Here is a 25,192-nt window from a genome sequence, read left to right as displayed (position 1 = left end):
AACACCCAGAAACGCCGTTGGCTTCGCTCATCTAAGATGGACTGATGCAAAGTGGAAAAGTGTTCTGTGGTCTGACGAGTGGCAACAGCGTGGCTTCGTAGTAAAAGAGTGTGGGTACTAGACTGGCCTGCCTGTAGTCCAGACCTGTCTCCCATTGAAAATGTGTGGCACATTATGAAGCCTAAAATACCACAACGGAGACCCCGGACTGTTGAACAACTTAAGCTGTACATCAAGCAGAAATGGGAAATAATTCCACCTGAAAAGCTTCAAAAATTGGTCTCCTCAGTTCCCAAACGTTTACTAAGTGTTGTTAAAAGGAAAGGCCATGTAACACAGTGGTAAAAATGCCCCTGTGCCAACTTTTTTGCAATGTGTTGCTGCCATTAAATTCAAAGTTAATGATTATTTGCACAAAAAAAAATATGTTTCTCAGTTTGAACATTAAATATCTTGTCTTTGCAGTCTATTCAATTTAATATAAGTTGAAAATGACTAGCAAATCATTGTATTCTGTTTTTATTTACGATTTACACAACGTGCCAACTTCACTGGTTTTGGGTTTTGTAATATGCAACATATATTATATTATCATTTGATACTTGTTTATATTGATAAAATTGTTCAGTTAAGGACCGTCTATATTGTGTGCTATTGTGTGCTTAGATGTTGTGTTGGCTCCTGGTAGCCTACAGTAAAGCCAACCATGTTTACCTTTTGTAAATGTCTCTACTAAAATACAAGACACGAGTAAGAACAACCTTGCGCGCTTATTGGATGACATTTAGATATGAACTGTCTGTGCAGCTGTGCACGAGTAAATGCAGTGCAGGACTGCTTGTATCACAGCTGTATTTGCATTTCACAAATGTGGTTAGAGTGTCCAAGATCGGTAGGTCCTGAGTTCAAACCCCGGCTGAGTTATACCAAAGACTATAAAAATGGGACCCATAATTCCCTGCTTGACACTCGGCATCAAGGGTTGGAATTGGGGGTTAAATCACCAAAAATGATTCCCGGGCGCAGCCACCGTTGCTGCTCACTGCTCCCCTCACCTCCCAGGGGGTGAACAAGGGGATGGGTCAAATGCAGAGGACACATTTCAGCACACCTAGTGTGTGTGTGACAATCATTGGTACTTTAGAAGCCGATATAATCCGATGCTTTTTTTTTTGCTAATCTCGGAAGTTAATATCACATCAAGGCACCCGTACTAAAAAGTACATTACAACAGTTCCTCACAAATTGTCGGAGTTAAACAGTAGCCCCTTTCAAACGTTAACATTAAAAGCTCCACTTTTAGCTCCTCACACAGATCAGCATAGTCACAGGATTAGAGGTGGTGACCCACCAATTTTCCAGCTTCCGCTGAAGTAGTGCCTTAAAACGGAGGCAGGATGGTGTCTGTGTAGAAGCACATGACACAGCCAGTTAAAGGGGAACATTATCACCAGACCTATGTAAGCGTCAATATATACCTTGATGTTGCAGGAAAAAGACCATATATTTTTTTAACCGATTTCCGAATTCTAAATGGGTGAATTTTGGCGAATTAAACGCCTTTCTAATATTCGCTCTCGGACGTCACATCGGGAAACAATCCGCCATTTTCTCAAACACCGAGTCAAATCAGCTCTGTTATTTTTCGTTTTTTCGACTGTTTTCCGTACCTTGGAGACATCATGCCTCGTCGGTGTGTTGTCGGAGGGTGTAACAACACGAACAGGGACGGATTCAAGTTGCACCAGTGGCCCAAAGATGCGAAAGTGGCAAGAAATTGGACGTTTGTTCCGCACACTTTACCGACGAAAGCTATGCTACGACAGAGATGGCAAGAATGTGTGGATATCCTGCGACACTCAAAGCAGATGCATTTCCAACGATAAAGTCAAAGAAATCTGTCGCCAGACCCCCATTGAATCTGCCGGAGTGTGTGAGCAATTCAGGGACAAAGGAACTCGCTAGCACGGCAAGCAATGGCGGCAGTTTGTTCCCGCAGACGAGCGAGCTAAACCCCCTGGATGTCTTGGCTCACACCGTCCCTTATGCCACCGAAGATGATCAAGAGAAGAATATCGACCCTAGCTTCCCTGGCCTGCTGACATCAACTCCAAAACTGGACAGATCAGCTTTCAGGAAAAGAGCGCGGATGAGGGTATGTCTACAGAATATATTAATTGATGAAAATTGGGCTGTCTGCACTCTCAAAGTGCATGTTGTTGCCAAATGTATTTCATATGCTGTAAACCTAGTTCATAGTTGTTAGTTTCCTTTAATGCCAAACAAACACATACCAATCATTGGTTAGAAGGCGATCGCCGAATTCGTCCTGGCTTTCTCCCGTGTCGCTGGCTGTCGTGTCGTTTTCGTCGGTTTCGCTTGCATGCGGTTCAAACCGATATGGCTCAATAGCTTCAGTTTCTTCTTCAATTTCGTATTCGCTACCTGCCTCCACACTACAACCATCCGTTTCAATACATGCGTAATCTGTTGAATCGCTTAAGCCGCTGAAATCCGAGCTAATGTCGCTATAGCTTGCTGTTCTATGCGCCATGTTTGTTTGAGTTGGCATCACTATGTGACGTCACAGGAAAATGGACGGGTGTATATAACGATGGTTAAAATCAGGCACTTTGAAGCTTTTTTTAGGGATATTGCGTGATGGGTAAAATTTTGAAAAAAACTTCGAAAAATAAAATAAGCCACTGGGAACTGATTTTTAATGGTTTTAACCCTTCTGAAATTGTGATAATGTTCCCCTTTAAGTTTAACATAAAAAAACTACATCCCTGTTGTGTTGGAAGTAGGGTTGCACGGTATACCGGTACTAGTATAGTACGGCGATACTAATTAATCATATTCGGTACTATACCGCCTCTGAAAAGCACCGGTCCACCATGTGAACAAACGCCATTGGTGGATCGACACCTAACATACACTGTAATGATATCAAGTACTAGCACGTATCGAGTCAATACTACTATGATTACGTCAATTTTTTTGGGCATCCCAACATCTTCTTCCGTTTTTAAAACATATATATATTATGTTTATAAACTCAGGAAATATGTCCCTGGACACATGAGAACTTTGAATATGACCAATGTGTGATCCTGTAACTACTTGGTATCAAATTGATACCCAAATTTGTAGTATCATCCAAAACTAATGTAAAGTATCAAACAACAGAAGAATAGGTGATTATTACATTTTAACAGAAGTGTAGATAGAACATGTTAAAAGAGAAAGTAAGCAGATATTAACAGTACATTAGATTAGTAATTAATTTTCTACCACTTGTCCTTAATAATTTTGACAAAATAATAGAATGGAAAATGACACAATATGTTACTGCATATGTCAGCAGCTAAATTAGGAGCCTTTGTTTTCTTACTTACTACTAAAAGACAAGTTTTCTTCTATGTTTCTTATTTTATTTAAGGACAAACTTTCAATAAGAAAGATATGTTTATTGAACCCTAAGATTTTTTGTTAAAATAAAGCCAATAATGCGGTGCCTTCTATTCAGAAAAGTACCGAAAATAATCGAAATAATACCAAAATATTGGTATCGGGACAACACAAGTTGGAAGCAATTAGTATTTTATCTTGTCTATTTCATACATCACATCACACTGAGGTTAAGGTAATATCCCGCTTTTCTGTGTTCTGTGTGAATTGCACAGACTGATAAGACTATGATGCAGCAATTAGTTCATTTAAATCGGCGAGAGAGGAGGCTAACCAACGTCGAGCGTGACCAGTGAACAAATATTCCACAACGACCCAATGGATGGTCAGAAAGGGTCTCATCATGGACATAGTATTATCCCTCACAGTCCCTGCAGGCATGGATCCATACTGTCATTGGAACATATGTAGAGGATATTGTGTGCTGGGCCCTGCAGCACTGGCCTCCATTCAGCCTCTGAAGCATATGTTTGTGGACAATCAACACACAACCTTTTAGTTCATTACATGAGACTCACACACAGAAGGATATGTTACTAGACAGGATCATAAAAAGAGGTAAAAGAATGAGTTGGGAGAGTTAAACAGAGCATGAAATCAAATAAACATACAAGCTGCTCTTTTTCTCTCAGGAACCTATTTTGTGTTCATTTTGTTCACGTTTCTGTCACTCTCCCATTTAAAGATATGTAGTTCACTCTGGAACTAGGCAACAAGGTAACACTTTAGTATGGGGAACAATATTCACCATTAATTAGTTGCTTATTAAAGTAAGAAAGACTTCATTTATACAATGATGTGACAGGCAACATAAGATAATGTGGCGGACCACATAAAATGACGTTGCGAGCCATATAAAATGATGTGGTGGGCCACATTAAATGTAGGCACATTAAATAATTTGGTAGGCCACCTCAAATAATGTGATGGCACACATTAAATGATGTTGCGGACTACATAAAATAATGGGTCAGACCACATACAATTATGTGGCAAACTACATAACATGACGTGGCGGGCCAATTTAAATAGTGTAGAGGGCCACATAAAATAATGTGGCGGACTACATTAAATAGTAGGTCGGACCACAAAATAATGTGGCGGGTCGCATAAAATTATGTCGCAAGCCATATAAAATGATGTGACAGGCCACGTAAAATAATGTGGCGTACTAAATAAACTAACGTCGCGAGCCATATAAAATAATTTGGCGGACCACATAATATGAGGTGGCTCGTCATATAAAATGATGTGACAGGCCACATAAAATAACGTGGCGTACTACATAAACTGACGTGGCGAGATATATAACAATGTGGCGGACCACATAAAATTATGTGGCAGGCCACTTTAAATAATGTCGCAGGCACCATGAATTAATGTAGTGGGCAACATTACATAATTTTGTAGGCCACCTCAAATAAGGTGATGGGACACATGATTGAAATGATGTTGCGAACTACATAAAACAGTGGGTCCGATCACATAAAATTATGTGGCAAACTACATAATATGATGTGGCGGGCCACTTTAAATAGTGTGGCCGGCCACATAAAATAATGTGGCGGACTACATGAACTGACGTGGCGAGACATATATAATAATGTGACAGACCAAGTAAAATAACTTGGTGGGCCACAATAAATAATGTAGCGGGCACCATGCATTAACGTAGCGGGCAACGTTAAATAATTTGGCAGGCCACCTCAAATATTGTGATGGCACACATTAAATGATGTTGCGGACTAGGAAAAATAATGGGTCAGAAAACATAAAATTATGTGGCAAACGACATAAAATGATGTGGCAAGCCTTGTTAAATAGTGTAGCGAGCACCATGCATTAATGTAGCGGGCAGCATTAAACAATTTTGTAGGCCACCTCAAATAATGTGATGGCACACATGAAATTATGTTGCGGACTACATAAAATAATGTGTCAGACCACATACAATTATGTGGCAAACTACAGTATATGACATAGCGGGCCACTTTAAATAGTGTGCCAGGCCACATAAAATAACGTGGCGGACTACATAAAATAATAGATCGGACCACCAAATAATGTGGCGGGCCACGTAAAATTATGTGGCAAGCCAAATAAAATGATGTGACAGGCCACGTAAAGTAATGTGGCGGACTACATAATATGAGGTGGGTAGTCATAAAATTATGTGACAGGCCACATAAATAATGTGGCGTACTACATAAAATTACGTCGCGAGCCATATAAAATAACGTTGCGGACCACATAAAATGACGTGGCGGACCACAATAAATAATGTAGCGGGCACCATGCATTAATGTAGCGGGCAACATTAAATAATTTGGTAGGCCACATCAAATAATGTGATGGCACACATTAAATGATGTTGCGGACTACATAAAATAGTGGGTCAGACCACATAAAATTATGTGGCAAACTACATAACATGACTTGGTGGGCGGGCCACTTTAAATAGTGTAGCGGGTACCATGAATTAATGTAGTGGGCAACATTAAATAGTTTGGTAGGCCACCTCAAATAATGTGATGGCACACATTAAATGATGTTGCGGACTACATAAAATAATGGGTCAGACCACATAAAATTATGTGGCAAACTACATAAAATGATGTGGCAAGCCACATTAAATAGTGTAGCGAGCACCATGCATTAATGTAGCAGGCAGCATTAAACAATTTTGTAGGCCACATCAAATAATGTCATGGCACACATGAAATTATGTTGCGGACTACATAAAATAATGGGTCAGACCACATACAATTATGTGGCAAACTACATAATATGACGTAGCGGGCTACTTTAAATAGTGTGCCGGGCCACATAAAATAACGTGGCGGACTACATAAAATAATAGGTCGGACCACCAAATAATGTGGCGGGCCACGTAAAATGATGTGGCAAGCCAAATAAAATGATGTGACAGGCTACCTAAAGTAATGTGGCGGACTACATAATATGAGGTGGGTAGTCATAAAATTATGTGACAAGCCACATAAATAATGTGGCGTACTACATAAAATTACGTCGCGAGCCATATAAAATAACGTGGCGGACCACATAAAATGACGTGGCGGACCACCTTAAATAACGTAGCGGGCACCATGCATTAATGTAGCGGGCAACATTAAATAATTTGGTAAGCCACCTCAAATAATGTGATGGCACACATTAAATGATGTTGCGGACTACATAAAATAGTGGGTCAGACCACATAAAATTATGTGGCAAACTACATAAAATGGCGTGGCGGGCCACTTTAAATAATGTAGCGGGCACCATGCATTAATGTAGCGGTTCTACATGAAATCATTTGGTAGGCCACCTCAAATAATGTGATGGCACACAATAAATGATGTTGCGGACTACATAAAATAATGGGTCAGACCCCATAAAATTATGTGGCGGGCCACCTTAAATAGTGTGGCGGGCCACATAAAATGACGTGGCGGATAATGTGGCGGGCAAAGTCTGGCCCCGGGGCCTCGAGTTTGACACAGGATCCCTTGTTGTACAAGGGCCTTGACATTTCCATTGTTTAAAACCTAGCATGAATCCAATCGAACACAGACTCTTCCCTCACCTGCGGACTGCCGAGAGGTCCAAAATTCAAGCTGGGCGTGGACGGCAACGACCCGGCGGGCGATCCCAGGGACGAGGTGATGACGGAGTACGGCGAGGCCAGGCCGTTCATCGGGGAGCCCAAGGTTGACATGGGGGACGGCAGGTGCCTGGAGGTGCTGATTACGGACGGGTGGCCGACCATGCCGCCCATTGGTGGGGGGTGCGAGTGCGGGTGAGGGTGGGCCGTGGTCATCGGCCCTGTACAGTCTGCAAGAGGAAGCACAGCGGGGTTAGGGTGTGGTCAGAAAAATAAAAAGAGCTATAAAATAGGAGATATTACAGATTAATGATTACACTTCAGTAGTTCGTTGGAGACTTGGATTAGAGATATTAATTGGAGCATGTATAGTATTTAGTGAAAGTTTAAAAATGATGTCAATCAATCACACATTTACACATCACATTCTGTAAAAGTGGTACATACATAAATATCCTTCAACTATAAATGTATATAAATTATACAAATCTGTGCATCGCATTGTGTAAAAACTACAGTGTTCTAAACACAGCATAAGGCAGGGGTCGGCAACCCAAAACGTTGAAAGAGCCATATTCAATCAATGTTTACTTATATGGCCCTAAATCACGAGTGTCTCAAAGGGCTGCACAAGCCACAAAGACATCCTCGGCTCAGATCCCACATCAGCCCAAGAAAAACAATGAGAAACCTTGGACTTGGAATATTGGACCAAAAATACAAAAAACTAATCTGTCTGGAGCCGCACAAAATGAAAAGCCATATATAAGTCTTATAATGAAGGCAACACATGACATAAGTGTCTATATTAGCCTACTATCAAAATGACTATGTGTCGCAGGCTAAAGCAAATCTTAGTTGACAGAAATGTTGAAATTTAATATGTATTCTACACATTTTTACAACATTAGAAACCATTAGTAAATCAGAGGCTACTCAGAAGGTGAGATAACTCCTGGAAATTACTGGATTTTATTGCAAAAGGTATAGATGTGTGTGTCCAAGTTATTTTAATAGATTTAGTACAATCTTTGGCAAGCTCGGTAACGTTTGCTGTGGTCTGGAACAACATGGCACACAAACAACTATCTGAAATGTGTCATGAGACATGCAAAACTAAATTATATACAAAGAGGATAAAAGGAATAGTAATTAAATGAGCTCAAATATACCTACAAATGAGGCATAATGATGCAATATGTACATACGGCTAGCCTAAATAGCATGTTAGCATTGATTAGCTTGCAGTCATGCACTGACCAAATATGCCTGATTTGCACTCCAACAAGTCAATAACATCAACAAAGTGCACCTTTGTGCATTCTCGCACAGCATACAACTTTTGGTGGACAAGACTTAGACTTAGACTTCCTTTTTATTGTCATTCAAATTTGAAATTTACAGTACAGATAAGAACAAAATTTTGTTGCATTAGCTCATGGTAGCAACAAAAATGTCGTTCTTATCTGTACTGTAAAGTTCAAATTTGAATGACAATAAAAAGGAAGTCTAAGTCTAGGTCTAAGTCTAAGTCTTGTCCACCAAAAGTTTTATGCTGTGCGTTAATGCACAAAGGTGAACTTTGTTGATGTTATTGACTTGTTGGAGTGCTAATTAGGCAAATGAGACAAAGGAGTGGAAGATTTTACATGTTGCTTCAAAGTCCACACTATGGTGAGTTCAAGAACCGCCGAAATTAGTAAAACAAAACAGTGTTCACCAAATACTCTCATCAGTGAAGCATACACACAAACATATTGATGCCGGTTCACGGTTCCGAAAGGCGAGCAGCCCAGTTGGCTTTCTAACAATTTGGAAGGTTTGTGTCATGTTTGTCCTCAAAAAAAAACATACTAAAACAGAAACAAGTATTTTTCCCCCATCTTTTACCATTTTCAATCCTTTTTTTAAAAATGCTCCAGGGAGCCACTAGGGCGGTGATACTCATATGTATACTTTTATTTATGCACCGAGACCGGTCAGGCCCTTCGGATTTTAGGTCCCTTTGAGCTGACCTTGCTTGGGATCTGTTGATGTGAACTGACAGGGCTGGCATTTGCATAGATGACCTACTTAAGAAATGTGTCAGTCATCGGGCTAACGGGACCAAGTGTGCCTCATTTCACGCCCGTCCTTGTAGCTTGTGAGGCCAACCTATGTCCATTGCCACAAATACCAAGATGCGCACGCGGCCAATAATGCCGCACCGTAAAAATGTTGTCTTCACCCAAAGTGCTAGTCGCAGATGCAGTGGACGCTAAAAAAGGCAGTGACTCAAACACATACAGGTTTTTTTTGCAGTGATTACCAAAGTTGAGGCATGTGACACAAATGTCAAATGTGACCACAAACCAGGGCATGGCACATGACTGTAAAATTGGTATATTCAATAGGCTTGAGTAAGTAATGAACACCTTCCAGTGTTTCTTCTCAAATGTGGTATTTGTACCACTATATAGTATAGTATGCCAAAGAATCACCGAACCATTCGGATTGTTCTAAGCGCAAAGTTCAAAGGCATCTGTGATGTTATGGGGGTGTATTAGTGCCCAAGGCATGGGTAACTTACACATCTGTGAAGGCACCATTAATGCTGAAAGGTACATACAGGTTTTGGAGCAACATATGTTGCCATCCAAGCAACGTTGTCATGGACGCCCCTGCTTATTTCAGCAAGACAATGCCAAGCAACGTGTTACAACAGGGTGGCTTCATGGTAAAAGAGTGCGGGTTCTAGACTGGCCTGCCTGTAGTCCAGACCTGTCTCCTATTGAAAATGTGTGGCGCATTATGAAGCCTAAAATACCACAACGGAAACTGTTGAACAACTTGAGCTGTACATCAAGCAAGAATGGGAAATAATTCCACCTGAAAAGCTTCAAAAATTGGTCTCCTCAGTTCCCAAACGTTGACTGAGTGTTGTTAAAAGGAAAGGCCATGTAACACAGTGGTAAAAATGCCCCTGTGACAACTTTTTTGCAAAGTGTTGCTGCCATTAAATTCTAAGTTAATAAATATTTCCCCCCAAAAATAAAGTTTCTCAGTTTGAACATTAAATATCTTGTCTTTACAGTCTATTCAATTGGATATAAGTTGAAAAGGATTTGTTCTCGCCGCAAAGACAAAAAGCCAGCATCTGTGATGGTATGGGGGTGTATTAGTGCCCAAGACATGGGTAACTTACACATCTGTGAAGGCACCATTAATGCTGAAAGGTACATACAGATTTTGGAGCAACATATGTTGTCATCCAAGCAACGTTATGCTTATTTCAGCAAGACAATGCCAAGCAACGTGTTACAACAGCGTGGCTTCATAGTAAAAGAGTGCGGGTACTAGACTGGCCTGCCTGTAGTCCAGACCTGTCTCCCATTGAAATTTGTGGCGCAATATGAAGCCTAAAATACCACAACGGAGACCCCAGACTGTTGAACAACTTAAGCTGTACATCAAGCAAGAATGGGAAAGAATTCCACCGGAAAAGCTTAAAAAATTGGTCGCCTCAGTTCCCAAACGTTTACTGAGTGTTGTTCAAAGGAAAAGCCATGTAACACAGTGGTAAAAATACCCCTGTGACAACTTTTTTGCAATGTGTTGCTGCCATTAAATTCTAAGTTAATGATTATTTGCAAAAAAAAAATAAGTTTCTCAGTTTGAACATTAAATATCTTGTCTTTGCAGTCTATTCTTTTGAAAATAATTTGAAAAGGATTTGCAAATCGTTGTATTTTGTTTTTATTTACAAATTACACAAGGTGCCAACTTCACTGGTTTTAGGTTTTGTATAAATGAGTTTTTATATTAAGGAAATACATGTGTGCATCCTGTTGATGGTGTGGAAATGTTGTTTTTATGGATTGCATCTTGATGCAACAGACTCAATCTGGTGTGCATGACTCGGCTGTAAGCAAACAGAAGTTCAGAACATTCAAAGAGGAAGATTCTCCCATCCCATGCGACGAGTTGCATTATTTCTGTCCGCGTGGGAACTCTGACCCTCCGTTTCCGGTCCCCCCCCGTCCCAAGTCAATCATGGGAATTGAGACGGATCCCTCGGTACAACAAACATCTATTGATGTTTTACAGTAAATTATATTTGCCACAGAACATCTGATCATGCACGCAGAATGATTTTTGAGTGCTGTTGGAAATGTGACGCTGACTCCAGCATGTGCTCTGTCCCTATCAGTCATGACGGCCACTTAGGACATCAGCAGGATTTTTATGCACCGTCAGCAACATAGGCAAATAAGTCCTCTTTAATATCCTGTGTATTGATGAGCATAAAAGCTGACCTAGCGTGAAAACTCTGACAAATGCAACTTTCACACGTCAAAGAATTGTGAAAGAGAGAAGGATGCAATTGAAAAGGGGGCAATTCGCTCTCTCCCTGCATAGGTTTTGCAACTTCCTGTTTGGCTCCGCTGCCTTAGTCATCAGCTTATACTTTCTCCATTCAGCCTTGAGTGATCCTTGCAAGGCAAACGTATCTTTGGTTGCACACACACACACACACACACACACACACACACACACACACACACACACACACACACACACACACACACACACACACACACACACAGGCTGTAACAATGCAACCAAAAGTAAGAGTGTGCATGCAGAGTCATCTATCTATCGGTGCAGCAGGCTTACGTAATTGACGAGCGCTGTAGAGCTTGTACCGTGTCTTCATTTTGCACGGCGATACTTTTTTTTTTTTCTAAGCGCATGACAAATTCTCATCAGGGCTCGTCAAGATCTAGTTCTATTCTGGTAAGCGCTGAGTCGGACAAATAGCGACGAGGACTATCATGAGTCGTGCCAACAATTTGGAAACTCAACTCTAGCCTGCAACGATATCATCAACCATTATCAGATTAAAGGGCGAGTGGAGATGAGAGTTGCTCCTGTAATTAAAGCAGCACTAAGTAACTTTATAACCTTCATAAAATATTTGTATAACTTTTGGGATGACTTACAACTAGTTGAATGACACATCTATCATGGCCTGGGGGGGTCTGTATCGCTCTCATTGGCATTTAGCAACTTTGAGGAGGGTGGCAGGAATCCTGCCGCACAAAAACCAGTGAAGTTGGCACGCTGTGTAATTCGTAAATAAAAAGAGAATACAATTATTTGCAAATCCTTTTCAAACTATATTCAATTGCATAGACTGCAAAGACAAGATATTTAATGTTCAAACTGAGAAACTTATTTTTTTTTGTGCAAATAATCATTGACTTAGAATTTAATGGCGGCAAAACATTGCAATAAAGTTGGCACAATGTTACATGGCCTTTCCTTTTAACAACACTCAGTAAACGTTTGGGAACTGAGGAGACCAATTTTTGAAACTTTTCAGGTGGAATTATTTCCCATTCTTGCTTGATGTACAGCTTAAGTTGTTCAACAGTCCGGGGTCTCCGTTGTGGTATTTTGGGCTTCATATTGCGCCACACATTTTCAATGGGAGACAGGTCTAGACTACAGGCAGGCCAGTCTAGTAGCCGCACTCTTTTACTATGAAGCCACGCTGTTGTAACACGTGACTTGGCATTGGCTTGCTGAAATAAGCAGGGGCGTCCATGGTAACGTTGCTTGGATGGCAACATATGTTGCTCCAAAACCTGTATGTACCTTTCAGCATTAATGGTGCCTTCATAGATGTGTAAGTTACCCATGTCTTGGGCACTAATACACCCCCATACCATCACAGATGGTGTTTTTTTTAAACGTTCTCTGAACCTTTTGATGATATTACAGACCGTAGATGGTGAAATCCCTAAGTTTCTTGCAATAGCTGGTTGAGAAATGTTGTTCTTAAACTGTTTGACAATTTGCTCGGTGACCGTCGCCCCCATTCTTGTTTGTGAATGACTGAGCATTTCTTGAAAGCTACTTTTATACCCAATCATGGCACCCACCTGTTCCCAATTAGCCTGTTCACCTGTGGGATGTTCCAAATAAGTGTTTGATGAGCATTCCTCAACTTTCTCAGTCTTTTTTGCCACTTGTGCCAGCTTTTTTGAAACATGTTGCAGGCATCAAATTCCAAATGAGCTAATATTTGCAAAAAATACCAAAGTTTTCCAGTTCGAACGTTAAATATCTTGTCTTTGCAGTCTATTCAATTGAATATAAGTTGAAAAGGATTTGCAAATCATTGTATTCTGTTTTTATTTACGAATTACACAACGTGCCAACTTCACTGGTTTTGGGTTTTGTAGTATAAAGAGTTCACAGAAATGTATCCTTAAATGATCCACCTCAAGCTGCTCCATCTCCTCCATACAAAGAAGTAGTCACATCAATGATACTCTTATTAAGCGCATCTCATGAAACCTTCATTTCAGATCCGTTCCATTGATTCTCGTCTGGTTGACTCCGGCCAGACCGACACAGCAATGTGAGCTACATTTTGAGAGCAAACAGACAAGAGCAGTGAAGGACACCCTTTGACCGTCGGCGTTCCCAGCCAAAGGTCGGCTGTTGCCAAACTCCTGAAGCACGTTCAAAAAAGACGTCCTGTCTGACTGTGGCCCTCGTGTACACGGATCGTTCTCGGAAACACGTGCAGCTGGGGGGAACACAAAGCAGTAACTGCCATTTATCGATAAATCAGCAGAACTTTGGTGTTGGCTGTAAACTACTGCAACGTGGACCTCATGCAGAATCTCCTAATGCGAAGCTAAAACGTGTTTAAAATGTGGCAAATAACCAACATTTCACATGATAAAAGAATTCCTCATTGGTGTTTGCATATTGTGAACTACATGTACTGAGTTGTATGGCAATATGAAACGTTTGAAACAGTAGCCTATAGACATACCTTGGTAAAATGTCCCCTCTTTAGTTTTGGGCGTACATTCGGCTGCTAAGCATGCTCTACTTATTTTCACCACTTTAACCATTGCTTGTGTTGGTTGTAGTTCCCTTTAGTCTTTGCTTTCTGATAGTACAGACAATAACCATATGATTGACATTTGTTGTGATATTGTACGCAGGCATGACATACTTCTTAGCCTAATTTCTGTGTAAAATGTGTTGGTTAGAGATTTGTTATTGACAAAACGCTTGTCTATTCAGCTATTACGGTCCCAGCACCTCAACCCCTAATAAGAGGCAGTGGAAGTTTGAAGTTCCTTGGAGTAGCCCAGTCAATCGAGCTAGATTTGGCTGCGTATCTGGCAACCTCAGTCAGGGAGACTGGGAGGATACTACAGAATCTAAGAATCTACACACCCCGTTTCCATATGAGTTGGGAAATTGTGTTAGATGTAAATATAAACGGAATGCAATGATTTGCAAATCCTTTTCAACCCATATTCAATTGAATGCACTACAAAGACAAGATATTTGATGTTCAAACTCATAAACTTTATTTTTTTTTGCAAATAATAACTAACTTAGAATTTCATGGCTGCAACAAGTGCCAAAGTAGTTGGGAAAAAGCATGTTCACCACTGTGTTACATGGCCTTTCCTTTTAACAACACTCAGTAAACGTTTGGGAACTGAGGAGACACATTTTTTAAGCTTCTCAGGTGGAATTTTTCCCATTCTTGCTTGAAGTACAGCTTAAGTTGTTCAACAGTCCGAGGTCTCCGTTGTGGTATTTTAGGCTTCATAATGCGCCACACATTTTCAATGGGAGACAGGTCTGGACTACAGGCAGGCCAATCTAGTACTTGCACTCTTTTACTATGAAGCCCCGTTGATGTAACATGTGGCTTGGCATTGTCTTGCTGAAATAAGCAGGGGCGTCCATGGCAACGTTGCCTGGATGGCAACATATGCTGCTCCAAAACCTGTATGTACCTTTCAGCTAATGGCGCCTTCACAGATGTGTAAGTTACCCATGTCTTGGGCACTAATACACCCCCATACCATCACAGATGCTGGCTTTTCAACTTTGCGCCTATGACAATCCGGATGGTCCACAGTTTCCAAAAACAATTTGATATGTGGACTCGTCAGACCACAGAACACTTTTCCACTTTGTATCAGTCCATCTTAGATGAGCTCAGGCCCAGCGAAGCCGACGGCGTTTCTGGGTGTTGTTGATAAACGGTTTTCGCCTTGCATAGGAGAGTTTTAACTTGCACTTACAGATGTAGCGACCAACTGTAGTTACTGACAGTGGGTTTCTGAAGTGTTCCTGAGCCCATGTGGTGATATCCTGTACACACTGATGTCGCTTGTTGATGCAGTACAGCCTGAGGGATCGAAGGTCACGGGCTTAGCTGCTTACGTGCAGTGATTTCTCCAGATTCTCTGAACCCTTTGATGATATTACGGACCGTAGATGGTGAAATCCCTAAATTCCTTGCAATAGCTGGTTGAGAAAGGTTTTTCTTAAACTGTTCAACAATTTGCTCACGCATTTGTTGACAAAGTGGTGACCCTCGCCCCATCCTTGTTTGTGAATGACTGAGCATTTCATGGAATCTACTTCTATACCCAATCATGGCACCCACCTGTTCCCAATTTGCTTGTTCACCTGTGGGATGTTCCAAACAAGTGTTTGATGAGCATTCCTCAACTTTATCAGTATTTATTGCCATCTTTCCCAACTTCTTTGTCACGTGTTGCTGGCATCAAATTCTAAAGTTAATGATTATTTGCAAAAAAAAAATGTTTATCAGTTCAAACATCAAATATGTTGTCTTTGTAGCATATTCAACTGAATATGGGTTGAAAATGATTTCATTGTATTCCGTTTATATTTACATCTAACACAATTTCCCATATCATATGGAAACGGGGTTTGTATTTTCAAAAAGATGTTTTAGGCCATATACCCGTGCACGTGATAGCAGCTTAGATGAGATTTTGTAACATGTAACCTATATTTTCACTAGGCAAAACTCAACAGCCACAATCAGGACGGACTAAAACGAAAACTTCCAATCGAGACAAAGTTGCTGAATGCGGGTGAAGAAGACGTCCAGATAAAGAAGAGACTCCTGGACATGATGGAGACATCAGAGAAGCGATCGTCTGACAATTTAGACAAACTAACATCAAGCGATGAGGTGGAGACGTGATGGCGAGAGGCCGAGTTGTCGCCTGTCCACCTTAACTAACACATTTTCTGGGGGAAACACTGATACATGCTGGAATTCATCAATCAATTCATCAATTCTCCTTCTATGCTACGTCAATATGGAATGCACTCCCAACAGGTGTAAAAGAAAGTACATCTCTACCCTCCTTCAAAACCGCACTAAAAGAACACCCCCAGGCAACTACAACCCTAGCCTAACCCCCTCCCCCCACCACATCCCACCTCCCCGGATTATAATTAATCAAATGTAAATAATCAAATGTATATACTTGTTCTTATGCTTTCTGAGCTCACTATGTTCACTGTTTCAATGTCCATTTCTCAGATGATATAATTGTTGATGACTGAAGTGCTGACATCAACCAAACCTAACCCCCCCGCACCCTGCCCCAACACCCTCCACATCCCACCCCCCGGATTGTAAATAATGTAAATAATTCAATGTATATACTCTGATGATTATCTTGTGTGATGACTGTATTATGATGATAGTATATATTTGTACCATTAATTGATTAACGTGGATTTACGACTTAAACAAGTTGAAAAACGTATTCGGGTGTTACCATTTAGTGGTCAATTGTACAGAATATGTACTGTACTGTGCAATCTACTATTAAAAGTCTCAATCAATCAATCAATCAATCAATCAAAATGTATTTATATAGCCCTTAATCACGGGTATCTCAAAGGGCTGCACAAGCCACAACGACATCCTCGGCTCAGATCCCACATCAAGGCAAGAAAAAACTCAACCCAATGGGATTGCAATGAGAAACCTTGGAGGGGACCGCAGATGTGGGGACCCATACCAATCCAATCCACTTTATTTATATAGCACATTTAAACAACAAAAATGTTTCCAAAATGCTGCGCAACAATATTAAAAACAATATTCAAATATTATCCTTAGCTCCACCAATGACTGAATAAAAACAAAAAATAAATAAATATAAAAAAATATAAAAACAATATACAAATAAATATGATTAAAAACAAATTTAAAGGGTAAAACCAATTAAAACAGTACCGTATTTTTCAGGACTATAAGTCGCAGTTTTTTTCATAGTTTGGCCAGGGGTGCGACTTATACTCAGGAGCGACTTATGTGTGAAATTATTAACACATTACCGTAAAATATCAAATAATATTATTTAGCTCACGTAAGAGACTAGACGTATAAGATTTCATGGGATTTAGCAATTAGGAGTGACAGATTGTTTGGTAAACGTATAGCATGTTCTATATGTTATAGTTATTTGAATGACTCTTACCATAATATGTTACGTTAACATACCAGGCACGTTCTCAGTTGGTTATTTATGCCTCATATAACGTACACTTATTCAGCCTGTTGTTCACTATTCTTTATTTATTTTAAATTGCCTTTCAAATGTCAATTGTTGGTGTTGGGTTTTATCAAATACATTTCCCCAAAAAATGCGACTTATACTCCAGTGCGACTTATATATGCTTTTTTCCTTCTTTATTATGCATTTTCGGCAGGTACGACTTATACTCCGGTGCGACTTATACTCCAAAAAATACGGTAAATAGAAATCAAAATTTAAAAAAACACAGAGACAACAGAAGACCACACAACTCACATAGTGTTAAAAGCCAAAGAATAAAAGTGGGTCTTAAGACGAGACTTAAAACAATCCACTGTGGAAGCAGTTTGAACATGGAGGGGCAGAGTGTTCCAGAGCTTAGGGCCGACCACAGAGAAGGCCCTGTCTCTCCTGGTTTTAAGTCTGGTCTTGGGCACCACGACCCCCACGAATTCATGTTTCCCCGGAACGAACCGCAGCTCTCCACTCATGCACCTCTGCTTGACTGTAGACAAGACACAATACCTTGCTACTGACTTCATTAGTCAATATTGGTGTTGACTCATTTCCAGTGGAGAGCGAATCTACGCTGCAATACAAGCTGTGCACGGATTACTCTCAAGTGCGTCCAAGTTTACTTTCTATAGCATCATCCCTTAGGAAAACGATAACAATTCAACGTTGACTCCTTCTGTGGCTGAGAAGAGCCTCAGGTCTGTCATCGCCCTGATGTGGTGATCAACAGGTTTAAAGAAACATCCCTGATTGGAAACCCTCTAAATCCCCTCACTGTTAATTACAGGCTGCTCGCTGGATGGAGCGCTCCTCCGTGGGGGTAATTCAATAAGCACGGCGGCCCACTAACTAATAATATCCCCTCTCCGGAGAGCAGTGTGGGAGCGGGCTTGGAAGAAGGATAAGCGGCGGGGGTGGGAGTAGCACATCGACTCCACAACAACACACGCCTTAATATATAGCAGATTAGACTAGGATCTTCAACTTCCATCTGCTCGATACCTGTTGTGTGTCTGCGCACCATGGCTGCATGCACTTTGTATACATATCTGTCACGGACCAAAGGCCAGGGAGCAAAGCCTGAAGTCATCAGGCGGACAGTCTGCAGAGCTCCTTAGACAGAATGGACCGACATGTCATTAACAACCCTGTTATAGCAAAGAGGAAAAACAAACACAGGTCTCCCACTGCAAGCAGCACCCTATGAACATTAATTTATTCCCTAAATGAGGTTGATGCCTGATCAATTGTGTCAGTAAATCCTCTTATCACTGGGTAAGTATCTGCAGCTCAGCAGGCCAGCTGTCAAGAAGGTGGGAGGCCGAAGAGGAAGAGCGGGAGGCGTATGGACAGATTGATGGATGGGGGAGGAGACTGTCCCGACACAGAGACAGCTTTTTTCCTTCTCACCCCAAAGACAACATGATCTAACTCAGTCTTTTTCAACCACTGTGCCGCGGCACATTGGCGTACCGTGAGATGTTGTCTTGTGTGCCGTGGGAGATGATGTCATTTCACCTAATGGGGTTAAAAATAATTTTTGTCAACCAGTATCCGCAAATAATGTGCCGTAGTTGAGTGTCTGTGCTGTCGAGAGCTTGGCAGAGTAACCGTGTAATACTCTTCCATATCAGTAGGTGGCAGCAGGTAGCTAATTGCTTTGTGGATGTCGGGAACATGGTTTGTCGTGATCACAATATGCGGACGACAGCGGGAGGCAGCGTGCAGGTAAAAAGGTATGTAATGCTTAAACCAAAAATAAACAAAAGGTGAGTGCCGCTAAGAAAAGGCATTGAAGCAGTGGTTCTTAACCTGGGTTCGATCGAACCCTAGGGGTTCGGTGAGTCGGGCTCAGGGGTTCGGCGGAGGTCAAGACACACCCGACTCATCGTGTAAATAAAAACTTCTCCCTGTCGGCGTATTACGGATACGGCAACAGCAGAAGTCACACTGATTTGCAGGTGTGTAATTTGTTGTGAGTTTATGCACTGTGTTGGTTTTGTTCTTTGAACAAGGTGATGTTCATGCACGGTTCATTTTGTGCACCAGTAAAAAAACATGGTAACACTTTAGTATGGGGAACATATTCACCATTAATTAGTTGCTTGTAAACATGCAAATTAGTAACATATTGGCTCTTAACTAGTCATTATTAAGTACTTATTAATGCCTTATTCGGCATGGCCTTATTATAACCCTAACCCTCTAACCCTGGCCCTAACCCTCTAACCCTAACCCTAACCAAATAACTCTATATTAAGTCTTTGTTACTTCGAATATGTTCCCCATACTAAAGTGTTACCAAAAACATATAACTTTGTCTTGAATTAAAAAAAAAAAAAAAAAAAAAAAAAAATTTTCACTAAAGAAGGGTTCGGTGAATGCGCATATGAAACTGGTGGGGTTCGGTACCTCCAACAAGGTTAAGAACCACTGCATTGAAGGTTATGGATGGCTGTGCAAAACAAAGCTAAAACTGAACTGGCTACAATGTAAACAAAAAACGAATGCTGGACGACAGCAAAGACTTACAGCGTGTGGCGCAGCAGACGGCGTCCACAAAGTACATCCGTACATGACATGACAATCAACAACAAAATAGGAAACACTATACACAGGAAAACACCAAAAACATCAAAATAAGCCACGCTGTGATGTGACAGGTCGTGACAGTACACCTACTTTGAGACAAAAGCTTTAGTGATGCATGGTTGGTTATGGTTTGAGTTTATATCCAACAATTGCAAGAACAACTTTTTACTGTCAATATCGGCTGCGGAGTTTCATTTTTTTATGTTTTCTGCTAGTAGTGTGCCTCAGGATTTTTCCAATGAAAAAAATGTGCCTTGGCTCAAAAAAGGTTGAAAAACACTGATCTAACTAACACAAACATATAATCATAGAGTGTCCTGGCTGCCAGCGTCCTCTCAAGTGGACATTCTTTTACAGCTCTTTAAATTGCTCTGTTATACACAAAACAAACAGAATACGCTAGTTATTCATTACAATGTTTGTCAGTTCTATCTATAATACACTATATTGCCAAAAGTATTTGGCCACCTGCCTTGACTCACATATGAACTTGAAGTGCCATCCCATTCCTAACCCATAGGGTTCAATATGATGTGGGTCCACCTTTTGCAGCTATTACAGCTTTAACTCTTCTGGGAAGGCTGTCCACAAGGTTGCGGAGTGTGTTTATAGGAATTTTCCACCATACTTCCAAAAGCGCATTGGTGAGGTCACACACTGATGTTGGTCGAGAAGCCCTGGCTCTCAGTCTTCGTTCTAATTCCTCCCAAAGGTATTCTATCGGGTTCAGGTCATGACTCTGTGCAGGCCAGTCAAGTTCATCCACACCAGACTCTGTCATCCATGTCTTTATGGACCTTGCTTTGTGCACTGGTGCACAGTCATGTTGGAAGAGGAAGGGGCCCGCTCCAAATTGTTCCCACAAGTTTGGGAGCATAGAATTGTCCAAAATGTTTTGGTATCCTGGAGCATTCAAAGTTCCTTTCATTGGAACTAAGGGGCCAAGCCCAACTCCTGAAAAACAACCTCACACCATGATTCCTCCTACACCAAATTTCACACTCGGCACAATGCAGTCCGAAATGTACCGTTCTCCTGGCATCAGATTGCCAGATGGAAAAGCGTGATTCATCACTCCAGAGAAGGCGAGTCCAGAGTAGACGTGCTTTACACCACTGCATCCCACGCTTTGCATTGGACTTGGTGGTGTATGGCTTAGATGCAGCTGCTCTGCCGTGGAAACCCATTCCATGAAGCGCTCTGCGTACTGTACGTGGGCTAATTGGAAGATCACATGAAGTTTGGAGCTCTGTAGCAACTGACTGTGTAGAAAGTCGGCGACCTCTTTGCACTATGCGCTTCAGCATCCGCTGACCCCTCTCTGTCAGTTTACATGGCCTACCACTTCGTGGCTGAGTTGCTGTTGTTCCCAAACTCTTCCATTTGCTTATAATGGAATATTTAGGAGCGAGGAAATTCCGATTCAGATCATTTAAATGGGTGGCCAAATACTTTTGGCAATATAGTGTATATTCATTTTTATCTATTCAACATACAGTCTTCCTTTCATTTATTTTAATTAAAGCGGTGTTTATCTTTTATCCTGTACTTGTTTATTACTATACAACATTTATGTCTTATATTAATTAATCCTTGTATTGCTATTAACTTTATTATTACACGTACCTTATCTTTCCTACTATCGTAAAATGCTGAGACACAGAAAACGGGTAAGGAGAAATAAACTCTGCTTCTTCCTATTCCTTCACAGACGTGTTGAATTGTGTAACCGTCAACATGTGATACTGTACTTCTCAACCTGGATGAAAATAGTTGAGAATAGTTAATCAAAAGACAGCAAGGGGTTCAGAATCAGAATCTCTACAAAGTGTTATAAACAAAAAACATGCAAGAGCTGTATTAAAGTATATAAGAGGGTTTAGAGCAGAGGTCTCAAACGTACGACCCGCAGGGAACAGGTTAAATCCAGCCCGTGGCCCGCAAGTTGAGTTTGCTAAGTATAAAAATGGGCTGCAATTTTTTTTATGAAAGAAACTTCTGTTCTAAATGTGTTTACTGGATGTCGCAATAGCAATTCGACCCACGTCACACAAGACACTGTTGGATTGGCTGCCGCTACTCAAATCAGTATGGACGCACAATAGCTTTTTTCATTGTAAATTATCCACTCAAGAGATAAAACAACGAAACGGCAAGACACCAAGACTTAAGTCAACATGACCATCGTCTTTGTAGTTTAATTTCCATGCAGCGGTGGAAATTGGTTGATGGCGCGATGCGCACCCTGAACTCCATTGTAAAAATGTGTGTTTCAAATTTTTGTTGTTTGTTCTATTTTATTTTATGCTTAAATCTACCATGTTCACATTAATTAAGTTTGTAGTTATGTTACCTTGGTTTTGGTTATGGTGTCATTTTGATGATTGTTTTGTTTATATTATAACTGTAATATTTAAATGATGATAAATGAATGTGTTGTGGCAGTTGCGGAAGTCACCAATGTGTCAGTTTAAGGAAACAGTCGATTGCTTTTTTAAAATGATGAACTGCCAACGTGAAAATGCTGATCAAGGGTGATGGGTCATATGCAGAGAATAATTTCGCCACACCTAGTGTGTGTGACAATCATGGGTACTTCAACTAGAATTTAAACAGGAAGTGCTTAAAGTTTAATGGATTTGTACATATACTGAGACAAAGTCTTTGTTCATAGTGTTCTTCGTGGTGTTTTTAAATCTGCAACAAATTTTTCCTCAGACTTTTCAACTAACTTGAAGTGTTTTGCCAAAATTGTTATTTGTAATTTGTATATTTTCAGAATGTGCTTGTTCTATTTTTGGCCAAAGCAAAGCAATTAATTAATTTTCAAGTTATTATGCCATAATTTCACCAGTCCGGCCAATGTGGGAATACATTTTTCTCCATGTGGCCCCTGAGCTAAAACGAGTTTGACTCCCCCTGGTTTAGAGGGAATCACGTTGTAAAAAATGATTTGCATCATTGCTATAATCTTAATTATGATCCAAATCCTGGTAACTTGAACCACCTAAACACTAAACATTGTATGATATGTTTGGTTGAGAAAGAGTAGCTATAGCAGAAAGAGAGTTGTGTCAATTCTAGATAAACATTTTCAATTCAAAATGTTATAATTATTTTAACTCAAAATGCAGATAGGGTATAAATAATTTGGGGCTAGATCAGATATGGGCAAACGAGCCTTTTAATCCAGCCCGCCAATCTTTTTTCAATCAGTCGCTTCTAAAATACTAATCCTCACAAACATGGCAGAAAAGAATACTAGGTTACTTCCACGTGTCATTATTACTGGAGGACAAGATGAAAAGGAATGGCTAAGTATGCTACACACACACGCACACACACACACACACACACACACACACGCACACACACGCACACGCACACAAATTCTTGTATTTTTTACCTTCTTGAGACCTCCAAAAAATGCCTACCTCTTTAGGACCACCCTTTCTAGATTGATTAAGATTTGTATTTACAACATTAATAATATATACAAACTATCCAAATATAAAAAAAGGTAAGCTTTTAGTAAATTGTTTTTATTTTTTGTTTATAATTGGTTTTTAATCTTCATTATTTACTTCAAGTTATTACAGTATGTCTCTAGTCTATATAAATATTGTTTTATTTGTTTTGTGGGACGCGGGTTGTCTTACGTCAGCACCAGGAGTCGTAAAATCAGATGTTCACCTGACGGGTTTTTTCGGGGATGAATAGGAAAGTCCTTCTTTAGCTGCAGTCTTGCTTTATCATATATTGCTGCCTTTGCACCTGTCAATGTTTACTTTTTTATGCACATTAAATCAACTAAAAAAATCCTGACTTTGGAGCAATGTTCACGGACTCTAGTTTTTGGCTCTCTATTAGATGCAATGGTTTTCCGTATTCGGACCACGATTTCGGTCCTACCTTGTTCGCCGGTCATATGGAAGGTACTTTTCCTTGTTGATGTCTCAAGAAGGGTAGAAATACAAGAATCCCCCCCTCCCCCCCTCCCACACACAGACACAAACACACACACATTCACACACACACACACACACACACACACATTCTTGTATTTTTTACCGTCTTAAGATCTCCAAAAAATGCCTACCTCTTTCGGACCACCCTTTCTAGATATATAAAGATTTGAATTCACAACATTAATAATATATACAAACTATGCAAATATAAAAAAGGTAAGCTTTTAGTAAATTGTTTTTATTGTCAGCATCGGAAGTCGTAAAATTAGATGTTCACCTGGCGGGTTTTTTCAGGGATGAATAGGGAAGTCCTTCTTTAGCTGCCGTCTTGCTTTATCATATATTGCTGCCTTTGCACCCGTCAATGTTTACTTTTGTATGCACATTAAATCAACAAAAAAATCCTCACTTTGGAGCAATGTTCACGGACTCTAGTATTTGGCTCTCTATTAGATGCAATGGTTTTCCGTATTGGGACCACGATTTAAGTCCTACCTTGTTCACCGGTCATATGGAAGGTATTTTTCCTTGTTGATGTCTCAAGAAGGGTAGAAATACACACACACACACACACACACACACACACACACACACACACACACACACACACACACACACACACACACACACACACACACACAGCAGGGCGACACAAGAAGCTAACCGCTTCAATTATATTAAATAAATGATAAATGGGTTGTACTTGTATAGCGCTTTTCTACCTTCAAGGTACTCAAAGCGCTTTGACACTACTTCCACATTTACCCATTCACACACACATTCACACACTGATGGAGGGAGCTGCCATGCAAGGCGCTAACCAGCACCCATCAGGAGCAAGGGTGAAGTGTCTTGCTCAGGACACAACGGACATGACGAGGTTGGTACTAGGTGGGGATTGAACCAGGCACCCTCGGGTTGCGCACAGCCACTCTCCCACTGCGCCACGCCGTCCCTAAGTCAAAATAAATAATATTGAAACAATGGGGGGGTGCAGTGTTTCATTACATTTGATACTCAGGTAGGTTAGGCTGGAGATGTGCAAAGTTTGGTCCATATATATATATTTTTTTTTCTAAAAAAAATATACTACCGGTCTTACAAAAAAACCTGAAAAGTGGAATGAAAGGGCAAATGGTTAT

General features: G+C 40.6%; 1 protein-coding gene across 2 annotated transcripts in view; it reads right to left on the bottom strand.

Moving 5' to 3' along the window:
• Positions 1-25,192, bottom strand: part of rxrgb (retinoid X receptor, gamma b) — a 112,120-nt gene that overhangs the window by 31,963 nt on the left and 54,965 nt on the right. For both annotated transcript variants that reach the window (XM_061978025.2, XM_061978024.2), the window contains one exon: positions 7,058-7,305. In XM_061978025.2, the coding sequence (XP_061834009.1) occupies positions 7,058-7,305 (248 nt within the window). The remainder of the gene's footprint in view (positions 1-7,057; positions 7,306-25,192) is intronic.

The sequence above is a fragment of the Nerophis lumbriciformis genome, linkage group LG18 (assembly GCF_033978685.3).
Source record: "Nerophis lumbriciformis linkage group LG18, RoL_Nlum_v2.1, whole genome shotgun sequence".
NCBI classification, from domain to species: Eukaryota; Metazoa; Chordata; class Actinopteri; order Syngnathiformes; family Syngnathidae; genus Nerophis; species Nerophis lumbriciformis.
This window is presented reverse-complemented; position numbering and strand designations above follow the sequence as displayed.